The sequence below is a fragment of the Metarhizium acridum genome (genome assembly GCF_019434415.1).
Source record: "Metarhizium acridum strain ARSEF 324 chromosome Unknown scaffold_141, whole genome shotgun sequence".
NCBI lineage: Eukaryota > Fungi > Ascomycota > Sordariomycetes > Hypocreales > Clavicipitaceae > Metarhizium > Metarhizium acridum.
The window spans coordinates 501,321-525,787 of NW_027094020.1; the positions used below are offsets into that span (position 1 = coordinate 501,321).

The 24,467-nt window shown below is 50.6% G+C and overlaps 7 protein-coding genes across 8 annotated transcripts; 3 read left to right on the top strand and 4 right to left on the bottom strand.

Moving 5' to 3' along the window:
* Positions 1–117: 117 nt before the first annotated feature.
* Positions 118–1,794, bottom strand: J3458_008809 (uncharacterized protein; the record flags this gene model as incomplete). Its single annotated transcript, XM_007810672.2, has 1 exon — positions 118–1,794. The coding sequence occupies one exon, from the start codon at positions 1,792–1,794 to the stop codon at positions 118–120; it is 1,677 nt and encodes a 558-aa protein (XP_007808863.2).
* A 1,513-nt stretch (positions 1,795–3,307) lies between these two features.
* Positions 3,308–5,168, bottom strand: VPS21 (Vacuolar protein sorting-associated protein 21). The gene is made up of 3 exons (XM_066119406.1): positions 4,806–5,168; positions 4,674–4,737; positions 3,308–4,573 (listed from the first exon to the last, which is right to left on the bottom strand). Exons 1-3 carry the CDS (start codon positions 4,881–4,883, stop codon positions 4,014–4,016), a joined length of 702 nt encoding a protein of 233 aa, XP_065975199.1. The 5' UTR covers positions 4,884–5,168; the 3' UTR covers positions 3,308–4,013.
* Positions 5,169–5,479: 311 nt separating this feature from the next.
* kri1 (Ribosome biogenesis protein Kri1) lies at positions 5,480–7,781 on the top strand. The gene is made up of 2 exons (XM_007810674.2): positions 5,480–5,739; positions 5,827–7,781. The coding sequence occupies exons 1-2, from the start codon at positions 5,562–5,564 to the stop codon at positions 7,602–7,604; spliced, it is 1,956 nt and encodes a 651-aa protein (XP_007808865.2). The 5' UTR covers positions 5,480–5,561; the 3' UTR covers positions 7,605–7,781.
* J3458_008812 (uncharacterized protein) lies at positions 7,782–12,465 on the bottom strand. 2 transcript variants are annotated; one of them, XM_007810675.2, is made up of 3 exons: positions 10,714–12,465; positions 8,480–10,638; positions 7,782–8,412 (listed from the first exon to the last, which is right to left on the bottom strand). In XM_007810675.2, exons 1-3 carry the CDS (start codon positions 11,838–11,840, stop codon positions 8,408–8,410), a joined length of 3,291 nt encoding a protein of 1,096 aa, XP_007808866.2. In that variant the 5' UTR covers positions 11,841–12,465; the 3' UTR covers positions 7,782–8,407. The 2 variants fall into 2 exon arrangements, with proteins under 2 accessions (XP_007808866.2, XP_065975200.1); XM_066119407.1 differs by having other exon boundaries at positions 7,782–10,638.
* Positions 12,466–17,336: 4,871 nt separating this feature from the next.
* On the top strand, positions 17,337–17,657 carry J3458_008813 (uncharacterized protein; the record flags this gene model as incomplete). Its single annotated transcript, XM_066119408.1, has 1 exon — positions 17,337–17,657. One exon carries the CDS (start codon positions 17,337–17,339, stop codon positions 17,655–17,657), a length of 321 nt encoding a protein of 106 aa, XP_065975201.1.
* Positions 17,658–18,828: 1,171 nt separating this feature from the next.
* Positions 18,829–20,383, top strand: J3458_008814 (uncharacterized protein). The gene is made up of 2 exons (XM_066119409.1): positions 18,829–19,547; positions 19,609–20,383. The coding sequence occupies exon 1, from the start codon at positions 18,882–18,884 to the stop codon at positions 19,221–19,223; it is 342 nt and encodes a 113-aa protein (XP_065975202.1). The 5' UTR covers positions 18,829–18,881; the 3' UTR covers positions 19,224–19,547; positions 19,609–20,383.
* Positions 20,384–23,319: 2,936 nt separating this feature from the next.
* On the bottom strand, positions 23,320–24,447 carry ESP1_1 (separin protein; the record flags this gene model as incomplete). Its single annotated transcript, XM_066119410.1, has 1 exon — positions 23,320–24,447. One exon carries the CDS (start codon positions 24,445–24,447, stop codon positions 23,320–23,322), a length of 1,128 nt encoding a protein of 375 aa, XP_065975203.1.
* Positions 24,448–24,467: the final 20 nt, after the last annotated feature.

Genomic DNA, 24,467 nt, shown 5'->3' on the forward strand with positions numbered 1-24,467 from the left:
TCTGAACCCGCAAACCCGCCAACCAGCACCTACTATTTATACACATTTATTATTTCCCCGCCGATGCCTTCTTCCCCTGCGCGGCTCCCGAAACTTAAATGAAGTGGATGAGAAATGCTAGCCCCAGCGTCCACCTTCCCGCTCAGCTTCCAGACGACGCATGCGCTCCTCTTCGTCGGCGCCGTCGCGGGCCTCGCTGCGGCGACTGGCTTTCCGGCCCTTGCGACTTGTGCTCTCGTCGGCGCCGTCATCGCGGCTGCGTTTGGAGCCGGCCATGGTTGCGAGACCAGCCATCCTCTGAGCTTCCTTAAGCAAGCGCTCACGGTTGCGGGCTTCGCGCTCAAGAGTATGCGGGTCAACGGGGGTGCTGGACTTGCTGCCCTTGTCCCGACTGGTCTTCTCGTGGCTTCGTGGGTTCGGGCCACGGGGGGCAGAAGGGGGTTGTTCGACGGGTGTTGACCGGCCGTCTGTTGAGCCTCTTCTGCTGGTACTACCGTGCCTGTGGTCTCTGTCCCTGTCGCGGTCCCGGTCTCGGTCCCGACCACGGTCCCGATCACGGTCTCTGTCCCTGTGGCGGTCTCTGTCTTTGCGATCCTTCTTATCCCTGTTGCGATCTCGGTCACGACGGCGTGAAGAGTCATGGTCCCGATCCCGATGGGATCGATGACGATCGTCATCACGACTCTTGTCCTTGTCCTTGTCCTTTTCCCTTCTGCTCTCATAGTCCCTGTCTCTGTGACTACGATGACTGCCTCTCTTAGAGTCGTCTGGAGAAACAGACCGGGATTTTTCACTATATTTGCTGTCTTTGGAATAATGCTGATCATCGTCGTCCTCGTAGTGTTTTCTGCTACTGCGATGCTTCTTCCGGCGATGGGATTCATCGTAGCCGTCGTCGTTGACAGACTCCGAGCGCTGTCGCCGGCGCCTGTGCGAGCCTTTGTGGCTTCGGCTTCGACTGCCGCTCCTGCTACGGCTCCTGGTGCTTCTTCCTGATCTGGAGCGTGACCGGTCACGGCTGTGGGGCGGACTATCAACGTCATCTTTCTCACGTCTCTCGTAATCCTTGGACTGTTCCCTACTGTCGTGAGCATCATCAGCAGCAGCGTCTTGATCCTGTTCACGGTCATGAGATTCACTTTGGCTGCGGGATGTAGCTGCTGCGGGCCCAGTCGATGGGCGCGACATAGAGGGTGGCACCGGTTGCTGGGATTCGTTGTCAACTTGGAAACCTCTGGCTCGTAAGTGATGAAGACTAGTATTTGGTAGCCCTTGTCTCATAGCTTTGGGACCAGTTGGGGCATTGATAGGCACATCTGGAGCTGATAAGACTGAACGAATGGCTCCTGACTCGCCCTGGCGGGCCATATTGCTGCTCGCTTCAGCAGCCTGAGTGTCACGGGATAATGGCTTGTCAGATTGAGCCTGTGGAAGCGCTGGCATTTTCGCCTTCTCTTGTTCCATGGTCTTCTTCCTGGGCGTTATCTTGCTTAGAGTCATTCTCTGGCACATTGGAACTGCCGGATTCGTTGTGTCCATGGGCCTCGACCAGACCCTGGCCCGGATGACCGTTGCCACCATGTTGCGAGTACTGTCCGCTCTGATAGTTGGGCATGTTGTTGTACTGATAGCCTCCTCGACCGTAGCCGCCGTAGTAGCCACGGCCGCGGCCGCGACCGCGTCCGAAATTATTGCGGCGATAGTCATTGAAATGACCATAATTACCTTGATTGTAGCCTGTCTGGAATCCCGAGTTAAAATTCCCAAAATCACCATTGCCCATGCCAATAGCATTTTGATTGTAATTACTCTGGTCGTAATTCCACGACTGCGAACCGTTCCAGTTATTATTATTGGAGCCTTGTCCAAATCCTCCTCCAAACCCGCCTCCCATGCCGTTCATGCCCATGCCTTGAAAACCACCGTTCATGTACATGTTCTGCATCGTCATCGGGTCCATACCCATTCCCGGCATGCCTAATATAGAAGAGTTAGCAAGTTGGTTACAGGGACAACAGGACGAAACGCAAAAACATACTCATCATTGGGAAGTTGCCGATCCCATTTTGCATGGCCATCATCATCTGCATCTGATTAAAGTCACCAGAGCCTGAGAACATCATGTTGGGTATGCCGCCGTTCATCGATTCGGATCCGTAATTTTCGTCGTCGTTACCGCCTTGATCATCGACTTCCTCAGCCTCGTTCTCTCCTCGCACCTCGGCTTCGTTTGCGCGCTCATGACCGCCGCCTTTTGCAGACGCACTGTCCACTAGGCCTCCAAAATCGGCCCGCGTTGCTAATTCGCTATTGCCAGATATATCCACCTTGCAAAGTGTTAGCTGATTCCTTGGAGAGTAGCCGTAAATCTTTCGCTCAAACGCACCTGTTCGTTTTGCTGCGCTTTTTCGGGCGCGACATTGTCTGTCGCATGCGTGCCCACTTCTTCTTCATGAACACCACTATGACGTTCCTTGATTTGCGGTACTGCAGAAGCGGAATACTCGACCTTACTGCCAGGAGGCCGTGTCTCTTCGTGTGGCTCTGCGGTCGCGGTCTCTTTCGGCCGGCTAGCCTCTCGCTTCTTCTCGGCTGTACGCAGAAATACTTTGATAGTGGTTCTCAAGGACTTGTTCGGATTGCAGTCCTCTGCTGACAGAGGCGAGTGCTCGCAAACAGGGCAAGAGGGCAGGAGGTTTGATTGACCTAGTCTACTTGTTAGAGGGCGTTGCATTGCGCAAGATAATGGAGGCCCAGAACATTTGGAAACTAACATGTTTCGCATATGGCTTGCTCACAGCAAGGTAACCGAAAAGCGTTTACAGCAAGCTTGCTGCAGATTGCGCATCGCAACTTTATGGGAATGTCATCTGGCGACAGAGAGCTTCACAACCCAGTCAGCTTCTGGATATGATTATTCCCGTGCCAAAATTGCCTTCATCATACCTTATGAGCTCGGCTTGAGCCTCAGAAATGGACGAAGCCATGTCGTCGACATCCACGTTGAACAATCCTACCGTGACTGCATCGGGGAAGGAGCGAGATCGGAAATATAAACGTCCTCGCCGTGGTGATTTCGTATTTTTTAAAGAAGGAAAATTGGTGCTGAATAAGTGCGTTATATTTGGCCACTTTGATTTGGCGTGTTCGCCGTGAAATGCAGCATCAATTCATGAAAAGTTTGGATAAAAAAATAATATTTGTTAGGGAATCAACTTCAAAGTTTCTGCTGTGAATGAGGAGTTTGGCGCTCTTCTTTGAGAAAAAAGTGGAGTCCTCTTGTGAAATCAACTCACGTGATCCTTCATGGCAAGATGTTGGCAGGGACCACATCTTCAAAGGCGTTTTTGGGCTGGAGAAGACATGGGAATGGGCTAGGGCATCATCTCGGTGAGAATGCTTTTCTTTCTGTTTCTCTGAGTGAGCTGGGAAGCTGGGGTTGACGTGAGCTCAGGGTTTATCTACCTAGGTAGATGGTAGAATTGGCTGTTGTCGCACTCCAGCCAGGTCAGCAGAGATGTACTAATGTACTCCGTACCACCATATGAAGATGAGGCGCTGGACTTTTCATCTTTGTGTCATTGTATTTTTGTTAGCAAAGGCGATGAATGTTCGAGAAAAACCAGTTGAATTGAGATGTCGCCGACCAAATACGTGGAAACTCTTGTGTTTCATAGTGATCATCCTAAGATTATTCACTCCAACAACGTGGGCCCTGTTAATTGTTTCAGTGTTTCAAATTCCCAGCGACTGTCTGTCTTTTTTCGCCCTCCGGGCCGACGACGCTGCGATAGGAGCGACTATAGTCAAATATCTAGATAGACAACAAAGGGAGGATGAATAAGCACAAGAATAATCCCCCAGTACGTAAAAATAAAAAGAACAACGTTGACTCCGAATTGCACGCCTTTGCATCAGACACCATCAATTAGCCAGCACAAAGCATAATAAACAACTTGAACAATTCCCCTGCCTTCATACTTGACCCAATAGTCTCACAGCGCCCTCTCTAACTAACAAGCACACCCATCCTTCGCGCCAGCATCCCTGGGGCCACCCAAGTTGACTCTCTGCTCTTCGCCAGCTCGGTTGGCAGTACCGGCGGCGCCGGGGCCTCTGGCGGACTTTAAGGACGTTTCGGGGATGGCATTGGCAATGGCGGTAAACACTTCCGTAACGTTGTGACCAGTCTTTGCGCTCGTCTCGAAGAATAACAGGCTTTCCTCCTCAGCGTATGCCTTGGCCTCTTCTGTTGAGACCTTGCGGGCGTCGCCCGACTCCTCACCATCTTCAGCGGTTTCATTTCCAGTCGCAGAGTCGCTAGCCAAATCTAACTTGTTTCCGACAAGGGCGATGACGATCCCGGGCGATGCTTGCCGTTGCAGCTCGGCAACCCAATGCTTGGCTTTGATGAGAGATGTAGGCTTGGTAAGATCGTAGACGACAAGGGCGGCTTGGGCATTCCGGTAGTACATGGGCGCCAGAGAAGCGAAGCGCTCCTGGCCGGCGGTATCCCAGATTTCGAACTTGATGGTGCGAGTAGGAAGGTTACATTTTTGTGTCAAGAAAGCAGCTTTAAGACAGACATGTGGTGTTAGCTGGCTAACTGTAGCTGCAGGCAACTTGCAAATAGTTGCACATGATACTGTTCCGTGGATGACGGGTCAACTAACCTCCAATAGTGGGCTCCTTGTTCTCCTGGAAGTCGTTGTTGACGAATCGAAGGACCAACGAGGACTGAGACGCGGCCGGTAATTAGCACAACGAAGCAAGGTAGCGTGACAGCGGGAAAAGATCAAGTCTACCTTTCCAACAGCAGCCTCGCCGAGAAGAACCAGCTTGACGCTGCTGCTCGGTTTCGGAGCATTCGCAGAATCGGCCATCGTTTTGCTGCTGGTCGAGACTGACTGCCTTCGTGGATGCTGATTTTTGAACAGTTTGCAAATAGGTGTATGCAGCAGGTCAACTATCAGGCGACCGAGGGGTGTGGATGGCTGAAGGTAGTATAAGAGAATTCGGCTGCGTTGGGGTGGACGTTATGGCGTTGAAGGTCAAGTTGCGAAGACGGTAGCTGAACGCAGAGCGATGACGACGAGGTGTCGAGGTGTCCGAGTGGCCGAGAGCTCAGGTGTCGAGACACTGTTGGTGCAGCGCCTCCAACACGCGGATGATAGTACCAGACTAATGGTCGCCTTCAGGCAGAGAGGGTTTTGCCTTGCCGCCTGCTTGCGTGCTTCCTACGTATTACCGCGTAACCTTGAGATACATGCATCAGCCACAGCACACGTGCTGGTAATGTATGTGTAGGGGCTGTACAGCCTCTAGTTGACGCTGCGCCTTGTACACATATGTACACCCTGGTGCGAGTACGGAGGTACTGTCCCGCCAAAGCTGAACTCGGCGACTGTACCCGCAGCGGCAGAAAAATGTTCACCGCCAAAAATTCTAGACCTGGTGCGGACCTCTTCAATGCTGTGTCGGCAACTCTACGTACTAGTACAACCATTCAGCCGACACAATTTGGTATAATCGATTGACAGGAATCTCTAGAAAGCGCTATTATGGCATCGCGAACAGCAGGCCCGTCCAACGGCCTGAAACCGCCCAAGCGCAATCTCTTGGATGACAGCGACTCCGACTCTGATGGAGGCGCTCAATTAGAAAAAAGCGACTTAAGGGTTAACGAAGAATATGCCCGCCGCTTCGAATATAACAAGAAGCGTGAAGAGAAGCACAAGCGTAAGTAACCGGCCCTTGTATGCCTTGTATTCATATCTGTTCTATCCTATCTGCCTCAAGATCATGCCTCGAGCTAACCTATCAAAGTGGAAGAGAAGTTTAAGAACAGTGGCAGGGGCCAGGATGATGATGACGACGAATCATCGTCGTCTAATGAAACCGAAGACGAGGATGGTTTCCTAGCCACCGAAGACTTGGACGCTCAGATTTCTGCCACTCTACATGCCATTCGAAACAAGGACCCGCGGTTATATGACAAAAACTACAAGTTCATCGACCTTCCCGATGAGGACACTGCGGGGGGCAAGGAAAAGAAAGAAAAGCCCGTGTTCCTTCGAGATTATCACCGAGAAAAGCTCCTACAAGGGGATGCAGCTACCTCCGACGGCGAAGAGGACCCTGTTCCGCAAACCTATGCCGAGGAACAGGACGCCCTCAGGAAGAGTATTGTATCAGAGTTTAACACTGCTGGAGCGATGGATGACTCCGATGACTCTGACTCCGATGGTTTTATGAAGAAGAAAGCACCCGCCAAAGTAGAAAAGACTGAAAATGGCCTCCACCCTACGCGAGCGGCTGCCCTGAAAATTTCTGACCTGGACATAATCAATGCTGACAAGGACCCTGAAACATACCTCTCTAACTTCTTGTCCGCCAGAGCCTGGATACCGGAGGAAGGAGGACGCTGGAAAGCTTTCGAATCAGACGAAGGGGAGGATGATGACCGAGCCGATGAGTTCGAACAGGCCTACAACATGCGATTCGAGAACCCAGAAAAGAGCAACGAAGTCCTCCAATCTTATGCACGTGATTTTGCTGCTGCTCGATCCGTCAGAAGAGAGGAAAAGACCGGCAGACAGCGTCAAAGAGAACTAGAGAAGCAGAAGAAGGAGGAGGAAAAGCGCCAGAAACACGAAGACAAGGCCCGCCTGCGCAAGCTCAAGCTCGAAGAGACTGAGGAGAAACTCCGCAAGATCAAGCAGGCGGCTGGTGCCGTTGGCAAGGAGTTAACGGAGCAGGAATGGATGAAATTCCTTGACGAAGCCTGGGAAAACGACAAGTGGGAGGAAGAAATGCAGAAGCGATTTGGCGACGACTATTACGCCATGGAGGATGACGCCACTGCGGCATCTGATGACGGGGACGATGACAGCGAGAAAAGAAAGAAGAAGAAGAAGAAGCACCCCAAGAAGCCTAAGTGGGATGACGACATTGACATCAAGGACCTCATCCCCGACTTTGAAGAGGAGGACCAAGCCAAGCTTCCCATCAGTCTCAGCGACGAAGACGACGAAAACCAGGACTCCGACGCGCCCCCCTCTAAAAAGCGAAAAACATCAGAACACAAGCGCGCGCGTCTCGAATCCCAAAAGCAAGCCCGAAAAGAGCGTTCCAAGCTAGAAGCCCTCGTAGACTCCAAACTTGAACTCGAAAATCACGAACTCCTTAGCTCCAATTCTGGAATGACCTTCAGGTACCGCGAAACGTCCCCGCAATCATTTGGAATGACGGCTCGAGATATCCTCCTCGCCCCTTCGGACAAGGATCTCAACGAGTTTTTCGGCCTCAAGAAACTCGCACCCTTTAGAGATCCCGAGAAGAAAAATCGTGATAAGAAGCGTCTTGGTAAGAAGGCACGCCTCAGAGAGTGGCGAAGAGGCACATTTGGAAAGGAGTTTGAGAAGGAGGGGCCTACCTATGGGTTTGAAAGGGTCATGGATGAGGAGGATGTCATTATGAATGAAGAACCTGGCAAGGCCGTTACGGGTGAGTCTGGACATGTAGTTGGGGATGTTGGCGCGAGAAAGAAGAAGAGAAAGAGATCCAAGGGTAAGAAGAAGGGAGGTGCTGTGGAAGCCGAGTAAGTGGTGTCTGTTTGGTATAATCTCAAAAAAGGGGCGGCTGAAAGAAAATGCGTATTACTAGTTGATCATGACATGGCATATAGATCGGCGTAATGATACCTCTTTGTACCGAACAAGAAGCAATCAGGCGCTGTGATTTGCGTTTTCGTAAGACAAAAAAAAAGGCAAGGATTAACGTGTTCCCTATTTATTTACGTGTAGTTGCATTGTATTTGTATTTCGGATATATCGATCAGATGTGATGCACCATGCGCCGTCGCACTTTGGATATACACCATGCCGCACCGGACGCCGCGTATTGTGAACCATGCATATACATTCCTGCTGCCCTTTGTTGATCCTGAAAATCTCTGATCCATCTATGCTCCGAGCGAAAGACCCAACGACAATGATAATTAAACGCAAATCGCTCCTCGTATTTCGCAACCAGGCCAGCCGAAAATCTGCATTCAAAGACGAATGTAAAAGAAGAAGAAAAGAAACTTTGAACGTGAACACGATCCGGACCGGATCCATTTCGTGGATATGCGCCACTAATGCTTCCCTAACTTTGTCATGGTGTTGCCAAAGTAATGATGATTCCAGTCCCCATGTCAGACCTAAAAGTCGTCTATCTATCTGTGCATCAAACACCGGCGATGACACGCCCCCTCCTGCTGATCGTCGATAAGCAGTGTTCCTCTTGTTGCTTCCGTGTCTGCTTCCATCTCACGCGGCAAAGGAAACACATCAAAGCAAGCCACATCAAGTGTGACAAATGAATCATATACTCATCGGCTGGCTATACCAGTGATCGGTGATAATCAAACTGCAACAATGTAAGCAAGACTACAATGTGTGACGCAAGCCATCCATTGCATTAGGCATCATCATACCATTGGTTCCAAACATGGAGCCAAATGGATCCATGGCAGGGTTGCTTCCAGTTTCCCCTTGGCCAAAAGGATTTACATTTTGCGATCCAGGCTGCTCCATGCCACCAAAAGGCATAAACCATTCGGGGGGAAGGTCACTGCCTGTAAATGCACTCAGCCCGGCAGCGCCAATTTGGCCCTGGCTTTGAGGCTGTTGTGGGGGACCTTGCCCACTGTCCATCTTCAAGGCACGTTGATCCGGGTTTGGCATTTTGGCTTGTCCCTTGGCATGCCAGTTGGGTGCGCTGCCATCCATCGTATTCTGATTACCGGGAGATAATGTGTATCCATAAGAAACCTGCCCGTCCAGGTTCTGTGACATGTCGTTGGATTGCTGTCCCATTCTGTGCATCTGGAGCATATCCTGTGAGAAGTATGGAGACTGGCTGGAGCCTTGCTGAGGGAATGACGTGGCTTGCACAGGGCTCGTTGGAGACATTGTCGTGCGTGATTGCGTCTGGGCCTGAGACAGCCCAACGGAATTGAATGCCGCCGCACCAGATCCGCTCCTCTGGCCACTCAAGGACACTGGGGCCTGCTGTGAGCCGGAAATCTGCGTCTGAATTCTCAGGGGACCTCCAGTGTGTCGTCCTATACCTGACTCAACGGACTTGTTGCTATCTTGGCGACTGATGGGAGCATCGCTGGTATTCTTTGAAGGCTGCTTGCGCTTGGTAGCAGGGCCCTGAGAAGCAGCTCTGCCCTCGGTACTGCATGGAGAAGCTAGGCTAGTGAAGAAGTCTTCGACAGATTGCAGCTCTGGTTTCTGTTCCAATACAGCGTCCTCGCCCTTGTCTCTTCTTCGCTGAGATATTGGTTCTACAACATCGAACTCGCTGACCCCGTGAGGATATCGGTTGAACCAGTCCGAATACTGTAAAACTGGCCATGATGTAGAGCCTTGTGCACCAAGCTTCCCACATCGTGATGCCTCCAAGGCATTTCTGTACTGAGTTCGAATGTTTTCCACCATCCAGTGGAACATGCCCCAGTATCGCATCGTTTTTCGTAGGAACTTGATGTTGATGCCGGCATTGACCTCAGCAGTCGCCTTGACTGCGGCATTGCCAGAGAATATTCCGAGAATGTGAATATTGGTTGCGGAGAAGGCACAGTAGCCTGCAAATGGAGCAGTCACGTTGCATTTGGCATGTTCAGCATCCCGTAGTATCTCAGATATCCGATTTGCTGCCAAAATCGTCTTGGCACTGGCTTGTGCCAAAAAGTCGGGGGGAGCGTCATTACCGTTATTTGCCCAAGCAATAGGCGCCTTATGAAGGAACAGTATATTTTGCTGAATTGACAGATGCATTAGTAAAAACTGGCTGGCCGTTTTCTCAGTCAAGTGCAAGGTCAAGTTGTCTGTAGAATATTGCAGCGAATCGGGAAGCGTACGCTGCAGTTCATCCACTTGTTGAACAAGACTCGTATAATCTGACGTCTCGCTCCACAAGGGGTATGAATCCATCTCTTTCCCACCTTGGTGGAGATATGCAACAATACGACCCCAGAGGGCTATAGTGCGAATTGTGTACGCCGCAACGCCCATGTTTGCCTTGGCCTGGACGTTGTGCTCGCTGCCTGGAGAATCAGAGAGGGGCGAGGAGCCATCGAGACACTCTGTTTGGGCCGGCATATCTAACTGAAAATAACTTTCCTTGACAGGAAGTTGGATCTTGATAGACTCTTCTTTGATAAAAGTAGGTCGGTCAGAGCCGGAAGAGTTGAAACGGTCCATCAAGAAGCATGCCCACATGATGCGTCGTCGAATTTCGCGGTCGATGAAGCTGAGCGGTGTCTTCTTGCCCCGTCTGGATGGGTCAAATTCCAAGTCCTTGTGAAGCTGAAGAGCGAACGCCATGCGGATTGCTTGGCCGCCCAATGCCCAACTACGGCCACCGTGACACGTTCCAAACTCGTGCAGGCCTAAGATGAGAAGGCAAGTCAAGATGGTCATATTTGGCCATTCATACCGCCTCGTACAGATATCTCGGGCACATGATGCCCACTCCTCACCTCGTAGAAAAGGTCTTGCGTCGGAGCGAATATTAGATTGTGGCGCAAAACGTGCGGCTACAGCACAAACGGAAAGAATCAGTACGGGGGGAAGAGTATTGTTCCTGTCTCGGATGCGTTAGTATGCAAAAATATCCTTCGATGGTGGAATAGAAGGGCGATTCCAGGCAAAAACTAACTTCAACTTGCGCATATAACTTGGTTTGTGAAGCAGATGGTACGCTTGGCCATAGACATTGTCGAAAAACACTTCTGCAAGATGCTCTTGGACCTCTTTCGACGGAAGAGCATCGGTGCCTTCCTGAAGCAACAAGTTCTCGTCAGACTCGCCGTCGTCTGGGGACGGGGACCCATCGTCGACCCCATCGCCTCTGGCCTTGACTCTGGGTGGTCCCTTTGCCCACGCTTCTAGATCAGCACCAAAGGCCTCATCGGCGCCACGCTTTTTAGATGCCGTTTTGCTTCCTTGATTCGTGCCAGGAATTGCTGGTTTGACAACTGCTCGAGTAACGGCACATACCGTGTCTTGATCTGGCTTGGGGATAATTTTGATGATTCGGTCTTCCATCCGCTTCAGCCGCTTATCCAGCATGGCCATGTAGTCCGTCCGTGGTGCAGCTTTTCGGGTTGTGACTTTATACACACAGGGAATGCGCGATCTAAGGCAATGCTTGCAAGCCGGCTTTTCTCCAGAACAACGAATTTTCTTGCGTCGACAGGCAATGCAAGCGAGAGGTAGTCTCTTGCGATCCTTGCCTGCCTTTGTTTTCAGCTCGCTCCAAGCTGGTGGATGTCCTGCTTTATCATCCTTGTTCTTGCCTCCAAGATCCGTGCCATCAGCCCGAAGGTTCCCTGGCAAGCCAAATTCATCGGTCCCAGCATCCTCGAACGAATGATCAGCTGGGGAATTTCGATCACGTATGACATCCTCTGCTATTTCCAAGCTAGCACTGCGGTCACTTGGCTCTGGACCAAAGGACGACCCGGCCAAGCCTGGCAGAGTAGCCAGTGAGTGTCCGACGGGAGTCCCAGCACTGCTAAGTCCATGAATATGGGGAAAATCTGGGTTCGGGGGGTTACCAAAGCAAGCTTCCGGCATAGCCATCATGGGGTCCTGGTCCGATAAGCCGCCGAATGGAAAGGAAAAGTCAGGAAACGAAGAGCCGTCCATGACAGCAGGAGAGTTGCCATTTAAGGCTCCGGCGCTCTGGTTGTGGTATATGCGGTGCGAGGCGGAGGAGTCAAGGAGCGCTTGCTGAACATGCTGAATATGGTGTGAGTTGATGCGAGGCTGGCTGCCAGACATGATCTCGCAGGCGCCTTGAAAGGGATACCGCTAAGCGGCCCCGATATAGCTATTGCCAGGCAAAGGCCAACCTGAGGCCTTTGGCCAACAAGACAGTTTCTCTTGTAGTCGAGGCCGGAAAGTCGTATATGGGCGCTATTTGCCGACACAACTACTTCCACGTCTGCTATGTTGCAGCCCCAAATGTCATTGGCCTGAGCCGGGAGCGCAGGAGGAGTACAACAAAGAGGATACCCAGCGCGGCTGCTGGTGTAGCCAGACGTCGGTGCCCACGATCTCGGTCGGGACAATAAATAAACATACAATGTCCAACAAGAGAGGACCGGTGGATGAGATGACGATCCAGAAGAAGGAAGTTGAAGGTAAGGAAAAGAGAGAACTGATTGCTCGCAATGACGGTCGACAAGTCGGGGCGGAAGTACCAGTTTAAGTTTAAAGGATGGAGGGGAACCAGGACCGACCAGGACCGACCGGGACCAGACCGGTAGAAGAGCAAGCCACCGCTAGTATTCTACAAATGGGACACCCCGACAGCCACAGAAACTGGAGACTGGCGTCTGGACAGAGCCGAGTACATATTGTACATATATGCCCGAGTGTCCAAGTGCAGAGTGCAGAGTGCAGCTCTCTGCGGCCTGGCGCAGGAGCCATGACCAGCACGTTAGCCAGACAAAGTGACCAGCGAGGAGCAGCAGGGCTCAGTAGGGCTAAGTCTTGACAAAGGCCGGTGCCACGAAGTAGTACGGAGGGAGTAACTAGTTACTTGGTCTGCCTGTAAGGCCAACGGTGCCAGTTGGCAAGGGTCCCATCGAGACATGGAGACAATATCCTGGTTCTTCTGGGGATCCGGCTAGACCCGTTTTAGTGTAGCGGGCGGTTGGAGTGGGTCGCTTCCCAAGCTGCTGGGGTCTCATGCAGCCGCCATGTTGTACGGAGGTAGGCTGGCACAGATGGGTGAGTGGTCGGTGGTCAACCTGCTTGAACCGGTCCACGACGACCTCGGACCTCAGGATGGCACTGCGAGAGTGGGGAGCGAATGGCGCGGCCTAGTCAAGTCCCAACGCTCCTCGAGCTGTTGAAGGCGTGCTCCTCCGGCCCGCATGGCCCAGCGCGAGTTGGCTTGATATATCCGGGCGGCGATACCTGGCAGTACTCTGGAGTTTCGTACCATGATTAGAATATCCGGATGTACTTCGCCATATGTGTAATACCCAAATTTCTGCAGAACGGCCGCCCAATTTCTCTCAAGTCTCCGCATCGTCACCGTGCTCGTTGTTGGGAGTCCCTTGTCCTGGTAAGCCCTTCGTGCCTTCTGGGGCTTTGTACAATAGGGCCCCGTACCTCACTCTGCTCACATCAAACCGCAATTCGGGCTTGTTTGGCCCTGCGGATACCTTGCGATGAGCTGCGAGTGATATGGGGCACTTTGCTACCTAGGTAGGTAGTTAGTGCATGTCCATCAGGGGGATAAGAAACACCACCTGTAGTAATGCTTGCCAATGACTGGCTGCTTGTGGATCAGAAGTTCAAATGTTAGCGGTCACTCGCATACTTGCTGGGTATTTTCTCAGCTGTGGTTAGTGCAGCCTGATCGTTGATGCGTAGAGAGAGGGTCATGCATAGGTGTGCGTGTAGAGAGACATAGAAATGGTGTTGCGGGAATCTGATTCAAAGCGCCTGATGAGAGGCACCTCCAATACTATGCGGGGGATTGAGCATAATATATTTGCAAGAAACCTCACATGAAAGCACATCTTTTGTGTTGCTCAAGGTCGTCGTCCCTTGCCGCGATAACGCCGAGGCATGACTTGGGGGCCTATGTATCCATGCAGACGGCCAACTACAGAGACTCAATCTGTGTCGGAGAGCGTCCCTAGAAAAGACAACCATATATGCCTGGTAATACTGAAATTTCCTATTTCCATCTTCGCCTGTCGTGGCAACCACGACAAAGACTGAAAAATCGGTCACATTAAATATTGAGGGCGGAGCACACATGTATAAATATACACAAACCCATCAAGGTTGAAGGATCGAATGATGTGAGCATGTCTGAGTGGGCCCGTTTGTCCTTCAAGTTCACAAGATTCTAGTCCTAGTTGGTAATGTGTCCAGCATACTGACTGACTGTCCTAGTGCCCGCAAAATGATGGAGCTACTCTTCCCAAGGCCTAGACTGAGGAGTTTGCAGAAGCTCATGTGACAGATATTTCTGTACCGAGACAAAGCTGATCTGGAACCTGCCTTGGAGACGGCTACAACCGAACCACTTAGGACGATCACTGAAGACCGCAGGAGTAAACTGTAAGTTGATCCGCAGTAAGATTGCTGTATGCCACCTCAAGCCCAGTATGGAGCGATCCTAGCTCTACATGACCGGCAGTGAGATGGTGTAGAGGCTGGGGGGCCAGAACTGGTGTCATCACTGCAGATCCCGACCTCTACTCCAGCTAATATGCTTCTTCGTCTCATAATGCCATGTTGTCCAATTAGCTACCCATGTTCTTCACGCAGGTGTGTGGCCTCTGTTTGGTATAACATGCTATCAGTCGCCAACCTGAAAAGCTTGACATCTGATTGTTGTCACGGCATTGCAGCTGTATCGGAATTTGAGATGGTGCCACATTGGCTCTTAACGCTAGACTTTCTAGCTGCTGCTATGCTGTCTCTTGCCGCATGGTAGATGATGAGTTGGACCAGCAAGAACAACAAGAACCATTATGTGGTTTCCCAGCCGAGTTTTGAATGGTGCAAAGGAGCGAAGGTTTGCCCTGGTCTAACGATGCACCTGGTAAAAGTTCCGATACAACTGGTCAAGTGGGCTAATATGCCGCCTTTATGGGGCAATATTGCATGGCGGGGTTCGTTTTGGGAACACAGGAAAAGCCGATGTTGCTCGATTTGGCAGAGGATTTGACAAATAGAAGGAGACATCTTCTTCCCATACTCAGGTGGTGTTGATGAAGAGAAACTAAATTGATCTCATGATTTCTTACTCGCATTGGACAACCCGAGGGAAAGAGCTACCAACATGTCGCCCACCTACTACGTGAGTACCCGCCTAGTAGGCACTTGCAGTAAGGCACTCGAGGCAGCTTCATACAATGTGAGCTTTTCCTGTTTCTCAAATTCGAGATTCAAACTCCACCTTCGATCATTATGTCACTAGGAATACGGTTGTCATGACCGTATGCGCAGTCGTCCCGTTTCCTGCGTAAATCGAGCCCATTCATTCGTCGTATAATCCGTACAGGGGAAGAAACCACTGGCTAATGATTGAAGCAGGCAAGACCCAGCGTACCGAAACTGAGAATCATCAATATCCATCGTCCACGTCGTTTCGTGCCTTGAGTCGCTACCGACTAGGCGCTAGTAGCATACGTGACACTTTCGATAACCTGAAGCTGGCAACTGGCAATGAATAAAAATGTCAACGCGTAGTGTCCTGGTGCGTGCTTCAGCCAGGGAGCAGTAAAGAGTGAGTGGGACATAAATGACATTCCATCGCTGCACGGATGCTAACGTTTCCTGATGGAACAGACTTGCCGCTGTACCAGATCGTCACCCCCTGGGCCACTTTGTCGAAGGGTATTCTGCCTTGAACGGAGTAGTTTGGGCATGAGACACAAGTTCACACCCTATATTTTCCTTTGAAGCCGTGATCTGCATGAGGGTTGTCCTTCCTGCAGTGGTCCATCCAAGACAGATCCACATCAGTGTGAGAGAAAGGGGCAAGTACCTCAATGGAGCCGGGGTATTTGCTGGTCGAGAACCCAGTTGACCCGCCGAAGAGGCCGCGGGTTGTAATTAGTGACCGTCGTCCTGCGCCTAGCAAACTTCCCAAAGTCATGGGAATCCTTGTTTGATGCAAGCCGACGCTAGCAACCAAGTCCAAGCCCAACGGTCGAGTTCTTTACAACACGGCGTTGGTCAAGTGCGATAGATGTAAACTCAATATTGCACTTCCTACGTGACCTACCAGTCAGAGTATGCGTTCCGACAGGGAGTTGATGCCTCCATTAAATCTGGTTGTTATCAAAGGTACGGTGTTCCTGTTCAGCCATTCACCATCTCATCTAAGCTAATGCATTGCCTCACTTCAAGCGAGGGTGTTGTACAGTCATACGGGATATGGCGAAGTGCAGGAGATGCTCAAGTTTGTGATTATGGATCGCGGGAACAGAACAGGCTTCAATATGCCAAATTGAGCGCCAACGCAATCCCTGTGACTCGCAAATACTTCACCCCCTCCTGGCTCTCAGGACTATAAGGGGCAATTTTTTTTTTTGGGAGCGTACTTCGACAAAGGTGTCATATCAAAGTTAGGTGACATTGTAAACCCCGCCTCTTTACAAAGTACATGTTTAGAATTAGATGATTGCTGAACATAACGCGAGGAAAATTCGGGTTTCATGCTGGTTGAACGCCGCCAAGGACGGTACCAGTCGGGTGCTTCTGACGACGAGCTGACAACAAGCAAGCTGTTGATGAGCCCTAGTAATTGCTCACAATCAATTGTGCTTGACGCAGATGTCACACCGACCTTATTGACTCCTCAAGCAAGCTTCTCAACATCGCCGATGAGAACTTGGACTATTCAGCATAGCGAAGTAGCCCCATCGCGGCTAGCTTTGGTGCGAATTGCGTAGTACCAGCCTTCGCCAAGCCGAAACACCACGAAAATGATGTGACACTCCTCATCCTAAGACAGCTAGCTCAGACCAAACGTTGGACATCATGCTACGAAAATGGCAATGGGACAAAGCGTGGTGGGAGGCGGGCGTGCTATGGGGACCGGAGGCTTCACTAGGTCCAAGGGACAGCATTGAGGGCTGTTTAATGCATACTGATATCTGGAACTGATCGCACCAAGTGGTCTCGCATTATTTCGACCGCTGCTCATATTGCATAAGCCGGTGACATTAGATGCTTCAAGTTCTTATGCCGAAAGAAGCTTCTTATTCGCGCCACTAAAGATCAGATCAGGGCTGGATACCAATTGTCGATTGCACACCCATCACTCAGACAAGATCACGCGAAAGATAACGCTCTAGAATCAATCACCACTCTTCAAGTTACACATATAGGTGTCTACAATGACCAGGATTGGCGGATGATACGTTTGCGAACCGTATGCGGAACGAAATACACGATGACGAATTCACATCGCAGACAGTGAGGCGGCAAAGGAAGGTTGCTACAGCAAGCCTGATTATTTCTATAGATCTTGTTTTTATAACCTGCAGTCTTGAAAAGAAATGCACTTAAATCCGGTGTAAGCTACTCTTGGATTTGTCTTCGGCCTTCGAGGACACGGACTCCCGTTGGGTTATATTAAGAGAAAGTGCAGAAGCCAAGTCTTGGACCCGTGGAGTCAGCACCATGGCCGAGTCACATCATCCTTGCGAATTCCTGGGCTCCAAGCTAGTTACCGGGGACCATGACCGGAGCCACCCCTGTTCAATAGACTCTTCTACGCTGCCCTCTTGAATCCACATGGCACAAAACACCACAATGATATGGAGCGGCGATGTTCTGTGCAGATGGGCTCGGGGGACTTCCGTGCGAGTTGTGGTCAACATCAAAAGGCCAGTCTTTTTTTTTCTCCTACTATTCACCCTAGATAGGCTAGGCTGGACAGAACTTCAAGTTCATGCGCGAGTCAACCCGGAGTTCCATCAGGAGTACGTAACAAGAGAGAATGCATACCATCCAGGTCGGGTCATCTACACTCTCGTTTCAAGACAGCATGTTGTGAACTGTGGTGGTCATCCATCTGCTGCAACCACGGTCGATAGTCCCCGGAAGCAGCGATGATCCCAATTACAGCGCATATGATACAGACTTAAAGGTTGTCCGGAGGAGATACACGCAACCATATGCAATCTAGCTAAAGGATTGCGCCAATTTTTATGACTTCCAGGTTCTTGCTGGACTTTGTATACACTACAGAGTATGTACAGAGTATTGAGATGAAGGAGGGTTAAGTGGTGGCCTCCGTCCGTAGTGTGTACGTCAACTATAGTGTCACGGACGGGTCAGAGCAGGGATGAGACTTACGGCACTTGATCTCCACAAGCAAAAGTCAATTTGCCTGGCGCTCGGCATAAGATTGACCTGTCGAGGGTTCCAATATCTCCCCCTATCCTTTATGTACACTGTATTGTATACGGACTAACGGGCTGCTAGTACCACACCAAGTTATATTTAGCACAGTGAAAAAACCACCGAAAGATACTGTACGTGCGTCCTGCGTGTTTGGTACTCCGTAGCGAGGATGCTACCTTGGAGGGTGATTCCGCAATTTCTAGGGGAGTCGGGGCATGATTCGAATAGTCTCTCTGGGGTTCGAAAGTGCGACACAGAGCGTTAAACTAGGCCATTGTCTTATCTGCCTGTCTTTCCTCAGCATCCCCTGTCTGGAAGGCCTCCGAGTTCTGGATTGCAACATGTCGTGGCTCATAGCATATTAGACAATGCAGGCTGCGGTTCCTCGCGTACGGAGCCGAACACGGATGGAGCCCCCGGATTGTGCCAGGGAAAAAAGTTAGTCTTATTCACTAACGTCGTTGCCATTAGTTTGGTCGCTTTGACCCTGAGCGTTCCCCGGTTGCATTGCCATGCAATGCGATGTACAATAATGGCGCGGCGCTTGCCAATCTCCTCGATCATGACGCACTCCATACGTCCTGTCCAACAAACAAAAGGCCGATCCGTCTTCCATACACCAGACTCGTGCGCAACAATCGTACGGGTATGTACCGGTTCCAGCCGGCCCTCCCTGAGATATTGCCCCAAATGAGGCTGGCTGTGCGTACAATGCATGCAGCGTCACTCCGTCCAACGGGATCTCCTGTTCTGACATGTCACCCATCATTTGCCGTGGAGCACCCCTAGGTATCCACATGGGTATTCACCTAGACAATGAATGAAAACGAATCGCAATTTACGATAATACAAAGAGTCTTGTATTCATATCCTCCAAACATTTGGAAGCGCTGCAAAGAAAAGAAAAAAGTTCTCTGTCGAGAACTCGTCGAAATGATCAGAGCGTTATGCGTTGCCTGCCCTACAAGTCATGCAAGTTACAGAATCGTGCTGAGGCAGGCCGGCACCAACGTTGCGGCTTCGTCACTGATGGATGACTCGTCAAGCTCAATTGAGAAACGAAAAGGTCGTGTGGGAATGTTTCGTTGGCAACGACTCGTTTGTCAGTCAGGCGTGCACCGAGATATAGGGACAAATAATTGTACAGGGTTTCAAGCGCAGCCTCAGCCCTGTCGACGAGGGACGAAGCTGGCAAACTTTACATCTTTTTGTCCAAGGTCGCTCCCGGCTTCACTTCCTGTCTTGTACACTGGGCTGCCAATCCCTGATCAGTAGTCACCAGCTACGTCATGACTCATGATCTAGCCACTCGGTTACTGGATCGTGGGTAAAAGGCAAGGCGCCCCTTGGCAGTAGACGGATGAGTCCTCTGAAACTTCAGAGGTAGCGACGGAGTAGAGATGTATCCTGTCTTAAGTTGAAGCCGAGTCTCACCCCTGTGCCAAAGAGTCACTTGGAAAGGACTCAATGCACACTCCGTATGATTTCTCACAATTGCAAAATTATAGAAAGCATCGCATTCATAATGGGAGGATTCGGCATGTCCCCGCCTCCTTATTGGCAAGAAACAGAGGAATCAATATTCATCTAAATAAAGAAGTAAGGATCTCGTATACCTAGCCGATGCGGGAAGTGAAGAGAAGGTTGACCGATTTGACAGATGACTCTCGGTCTTATTTCGCAAGGCAATTTAGTCAAGGAAGACAAGCGGGGCGTTGTGTAAATGGAAAATCAGGACCCGGGACAACCAAACGCGACGTCATTCATCCCGTTACTTATCAACAGTGATAACCCTGAAGCATCACTGCCAAGTAGCCAACCAAGACTTCGAAATGGAAGCCAAAAAGTAGAAAGGGAAGAAGAGGAGAAGATCGAGCTCCGTACAGGAGATTCTGAGCTGGCATTGGCAAGTCGACCAGGTCGAACTCTTCAGGTATATTCGGCAAACCCACCTACCTAAGAGCAGGAGTTTTGGTGTTTGGTGCACTTACATGATGGTTTGAGTTTTCTTTTGACTCCCCTAGCTGCAGTCTGGTTCTTGACTTACTTTCCGAGAGTCAGGACCGCACTTGACGGTTATCAACTTGGACCATAACTGCTTGGTCTTTTTGTCGTAATGAGTATCCTTGACAAGGCAGTTCCCATTACTATGAGGTAGATCAGAGTGACAGGTCTAGTATACCAGAATTAGGGACTGTCCATGTCCGCAAGCTATATTGATTGGACTTGAAGAAATACCCCTTTGATTCGATGACCGCCCGGTAATGGCTTCGGATTAGGAGAAGGGGTCCTCATGGCCATTCCCTCGCCGGCAAGGAGGAGCATAAACGACAGCGGGAATTGCATTTTACTTTTTTTGAATTTCCTTCTGAGGATGATGAAATTGGACAGCGACAAGATTGCGGTATTACGCAAGTTTAGTATCTCTGCATGCCGAGGCCTCAACCAAGTTTATATACAAAGATGTGTACCATCACGTCGCCGCTTGAAAGGTCCGCAGTTCAATGGACAATAGTTGGAAAACCGCAATAGAATCGACGGCAAGTACAATAGGGTACGATGGCACCGGCGGCAAGAGATCAACATTTTGTCTCACTTGCCCTCTTATAACCAACTCCATTTCTAGGCTCCAGCAATTCCCTCCGCAACTCAGCGTGTCTACGGAATATATTGCTCTGAAATCGAGGATTTTCTCTCCCTCATGGCTACAATATACGACACCAAAGGCATGAATGGTTCTACTGTCTCTTCAAGTTGCCTGCACGCACAGACATGAACACAAGCCCGACTTACCGATCTCATGATTATCGACGTCTGTTGGTCGTCTCTTTCCCCCTTCCGGCCATCACGTATGAGTTTACTCCGTAAGTGCGCCAGTCAAGGCAACCCTTGCTCATGCCTCAACGGCCTGTCCCCCAACCCATGACGCCTCCCGTCAGGCTCCATGTCAGAAATGTCTCTCGACATGCAGCTGACCGCAGTCTCTCATCTCAGCCATGCCCTGAATGGCCAAAAATTCTCCTTCCGACGCCTCGCGAGCAATGTCCCAACCTCCGGTACCGTTGACGAGAGAGTCCTTTGTGCTTTTTTTTTTTTTTTGCAAAGATGTATCACATCTCAAGTTTTGGCTTGGAGAAATCCCATTAGATGGCGGTTCAGTCCACCCAGCCGCTGGGCCAAGAAAACAAGAAAAAGAGAAAACGAGGCTGATTACAAGGCCATCTTGCCACCTTTAGCAATGAAGTTCAACACCTTGTTGAGCCTCGTTACCCATGAGCGCGACAAGCACATACATACATACGTACATGCACAAGGGATCAAGCTGCAGTGTGTTCAGAAAAAAAGAAAAAGAAAAAGACAAAAGTGCAAAGAACAATGTCCCAATCTGGGCCAAGGCTCATCTCGGCTGTTAGCAAGGTTCGCCCTCCCGATGCTCTGGTTCAACGGCTTTCGGGACCCCCATCCCGCGCCTCGAGCCAAATCAATGACCAGGACCAGGACCAGGCGTCTAGCTTGCCTGCTTAACTACATCCATGCCTGCAAAAGTACGGAGCAACTACTACATATGTACATGCGTACTACAGCTAACCATGACTCCATTAGGCGCTGCGCCCAGACATTCCCTCGCTCCATCTGCCAAGCAATGGCCAGTCCGGTCCTAATTGCAGTCATTGCCGCCCACTCGCTATACAATCCTCCATTTTGATGCGACCCGCTGCTTCAAGCTGCCCAGGGAGTTGGCCGAACTAAGACATTTCCACATTGCCGTCAACACCATCATGGTGCGCCAATTCCAGCGTGGACAGAATTGATTCCTGTTGGTGGGGGGAGGGCAAGGGCAAGGGGAGCCAAGTCCTCCATGCCCTCTCCTCTCCAATCCCCAACTTCACGTATGTAAAAACAAAGAAAAAAACACAGAGGCCATTCATTGTCTTATTTACTGCCGGGGAAGCATTCTGATTCAGGGTCCCACCCTAGCAGTGACGCCGTCCGTCCATTCTCCATGCCCTCCTTCTCACTGTAAGACAAGGCGGCAACCACCACGGGCCATTGTACCTACGCCATCAATTGCATTTTTCCCAATACCCGCGCCAGCTCTTTGGCAATTGGCGCGCTTCACAACAAGGCCGCCGACGTATTGTTGTACTAACCATCACAACGGCCAAGCAAAGAGATTATGGGCAAAATCTCTCGTCGCCAAGGAATGGGTCCGCCACGGCTTTGGCGTGCATGCCAAGCATCGCGAGTTGGTGGTGGGCGCGGGTGGCACATTGTCATCAAGGATAGATTGCATTCAACCCCACTCCGCGGAAGCCCTTTGACGGCACGAAGCGTGGTTTTGATCCAAAACTTGGACATGACTTTTGACTCGGCGGTAGTGGCCATCAAAGGCGCTTCATGACGGTCATCCCGAGCGTCCAACGTAACTCCGTACTTGCTGTCCAGAATCCAGTATTCGCCACAAGTCGTGTATCATCTCGATGGCAACAAGGTGGCATGCCCTCACCATCACCATATATCCCCTGCCATGTTCGTCGAGGCGCACCGGTGGCTTACATGTCTAATACATCATAAATCCCGCATACTCATTCACGCCTTCACAACGCATGAAATATCCCCCCATCTCAGACCGTCACGGGCCTCGCCCCAAAGCTCGGAACTGGTCTTAAATTTCCGGAATCCTTGCAATGAGACCGTTGATACTAAGGCCCTGATCCTATAAACCGCGACTAACAGTCAGCCGGCTGAAAACACTGCATAACACGCATAAATATAGCGCTTACCTATTTTTAATAAGGGATTTACACATAAAGTTATGGATAAAACCCACATTATTTATAACCCCCTATTTATAATGTATCGTGCTAATAGGGACCGCGTAAATGCCTATAAAAGGAAGTTTTCAGTTAATTCTAGGAGCTGAATGTAATCCGCGAAAACGTGCTAAACATGCTGCTGATCAGCCAGACCTGGTGGAGCGGTACGAGGGAAAACCCCCACTATCGTGATGTATCTATCTTCTTCAGCCGGCTGACGATCAGCCGCGGTTTATAGGACCAGGGCCTAATAGTACACTTCTGACGAACAGCAGCCCAGGTACGAACTCTACTCTGGAAAGATCCCCCCACATGAAACCCTGACAGGTCAGGGGCATATTCTTGGCAAAGACGAGCATGCACAAGAGCATAACGAATTGTGATTGGTTCTAATATTGGATGTATCCTTCAACACCATGGCTATGCAGCACCACCCGTTGTACAATCCTTGGCCGCTCAGCCCTGTACATTATTCCCAAAGCACTAGTCAAACTCTAAAATGGTATACATGTCTTGATATGTAGAGAACAGAAACAAGAAAAAGAACCCCCATATCAGTCTTCACGATTGATGTATACAGGGATACCGTAAACGACAACTGCAGCTGCGTTCAGGTATTTGAATTTGCAAGCGTCTCGAGCTTTAGCCACGGCTTCGGGCAGCGAAGAACCCCTTGCCAGTCGCGGCGACGTTGGACGTGACGGTGCCTCCGAGTTGATATCATCATCACCACTGTACGCGTCTACATCGTTGACACCGCCTTTCTTGCCTCTACCTTTCTTCCTATCGCCTTTTTCGAATGTGCCACGAGCAAACAGTCCCCATTCTTCAAAAGTGCGGCCCGCAAAACGGTCAATGTCACGATCTGTCACATCCCAAAGCGTGCCCACCACCGCAGGACAACCTGCCATCATGTAGTTCCACACAGGGCCATAGCACTCAAACTCCCCAGCTTCTGTAAGTGCCGCTGAGCTGCAGCCCATCAGAAACGTAGTTGCTCGGCATTTCTCCAGCCGTCGAACTGTCTTGCCGCGGATGTATTGCGCACCACTGCCATGTCCAAAGTAGAGCAGAATCTCTGATTTTGACAGAGCATCCTCGAATTCGAATTCTTGCGGGATTTTGTTGACAATTCCGTTCCAACTCTTGAGAGTCTCGAATGTAGACTGGAAGAAAGCCTGTGTGTTCTTCAGATCAGAAGATGGATTGAGGATATAAGTTCCAGCTTTCGAAGAAACACAATGCCCCTCTTGGAGTTCGGGCCCGGCTCTCCCTGTGTTGGATTGTGTGATGAGCTGTCGTAGACAGGCAAGTGACGGGACTCGGGATAGCGCCAGCCCTTCCATGCAAGGTAGCGATTCCCATGGGAAGGCATGCAGGGCCTTATCTAGGATGAGGATCGTGTGACAACCGTCCTGTCGCTCTGAGCCGGCGTTCAAGGCCGAGTAATATCCCCGAAGGGCATCGCATGTTTCGACAACCATGGCATCGAAATCAATCTCGTCGTATGCGTTCCTCTCCCCGTGAAACTGTAAAATATCTACCACAAAGTAAAGCAAGTCGTTCAAAGCCTCATCAAAGTCGCAGTCCGGATGAGTTGGGTCGCCAAGGCCGATAAAAAGGTCAAGAATCCTGGAATCAAGATTAACAGACGGTGCTTTAGTCGTCTTCTTGCCACGCATTCGGTTTCGAGATGGAAGGC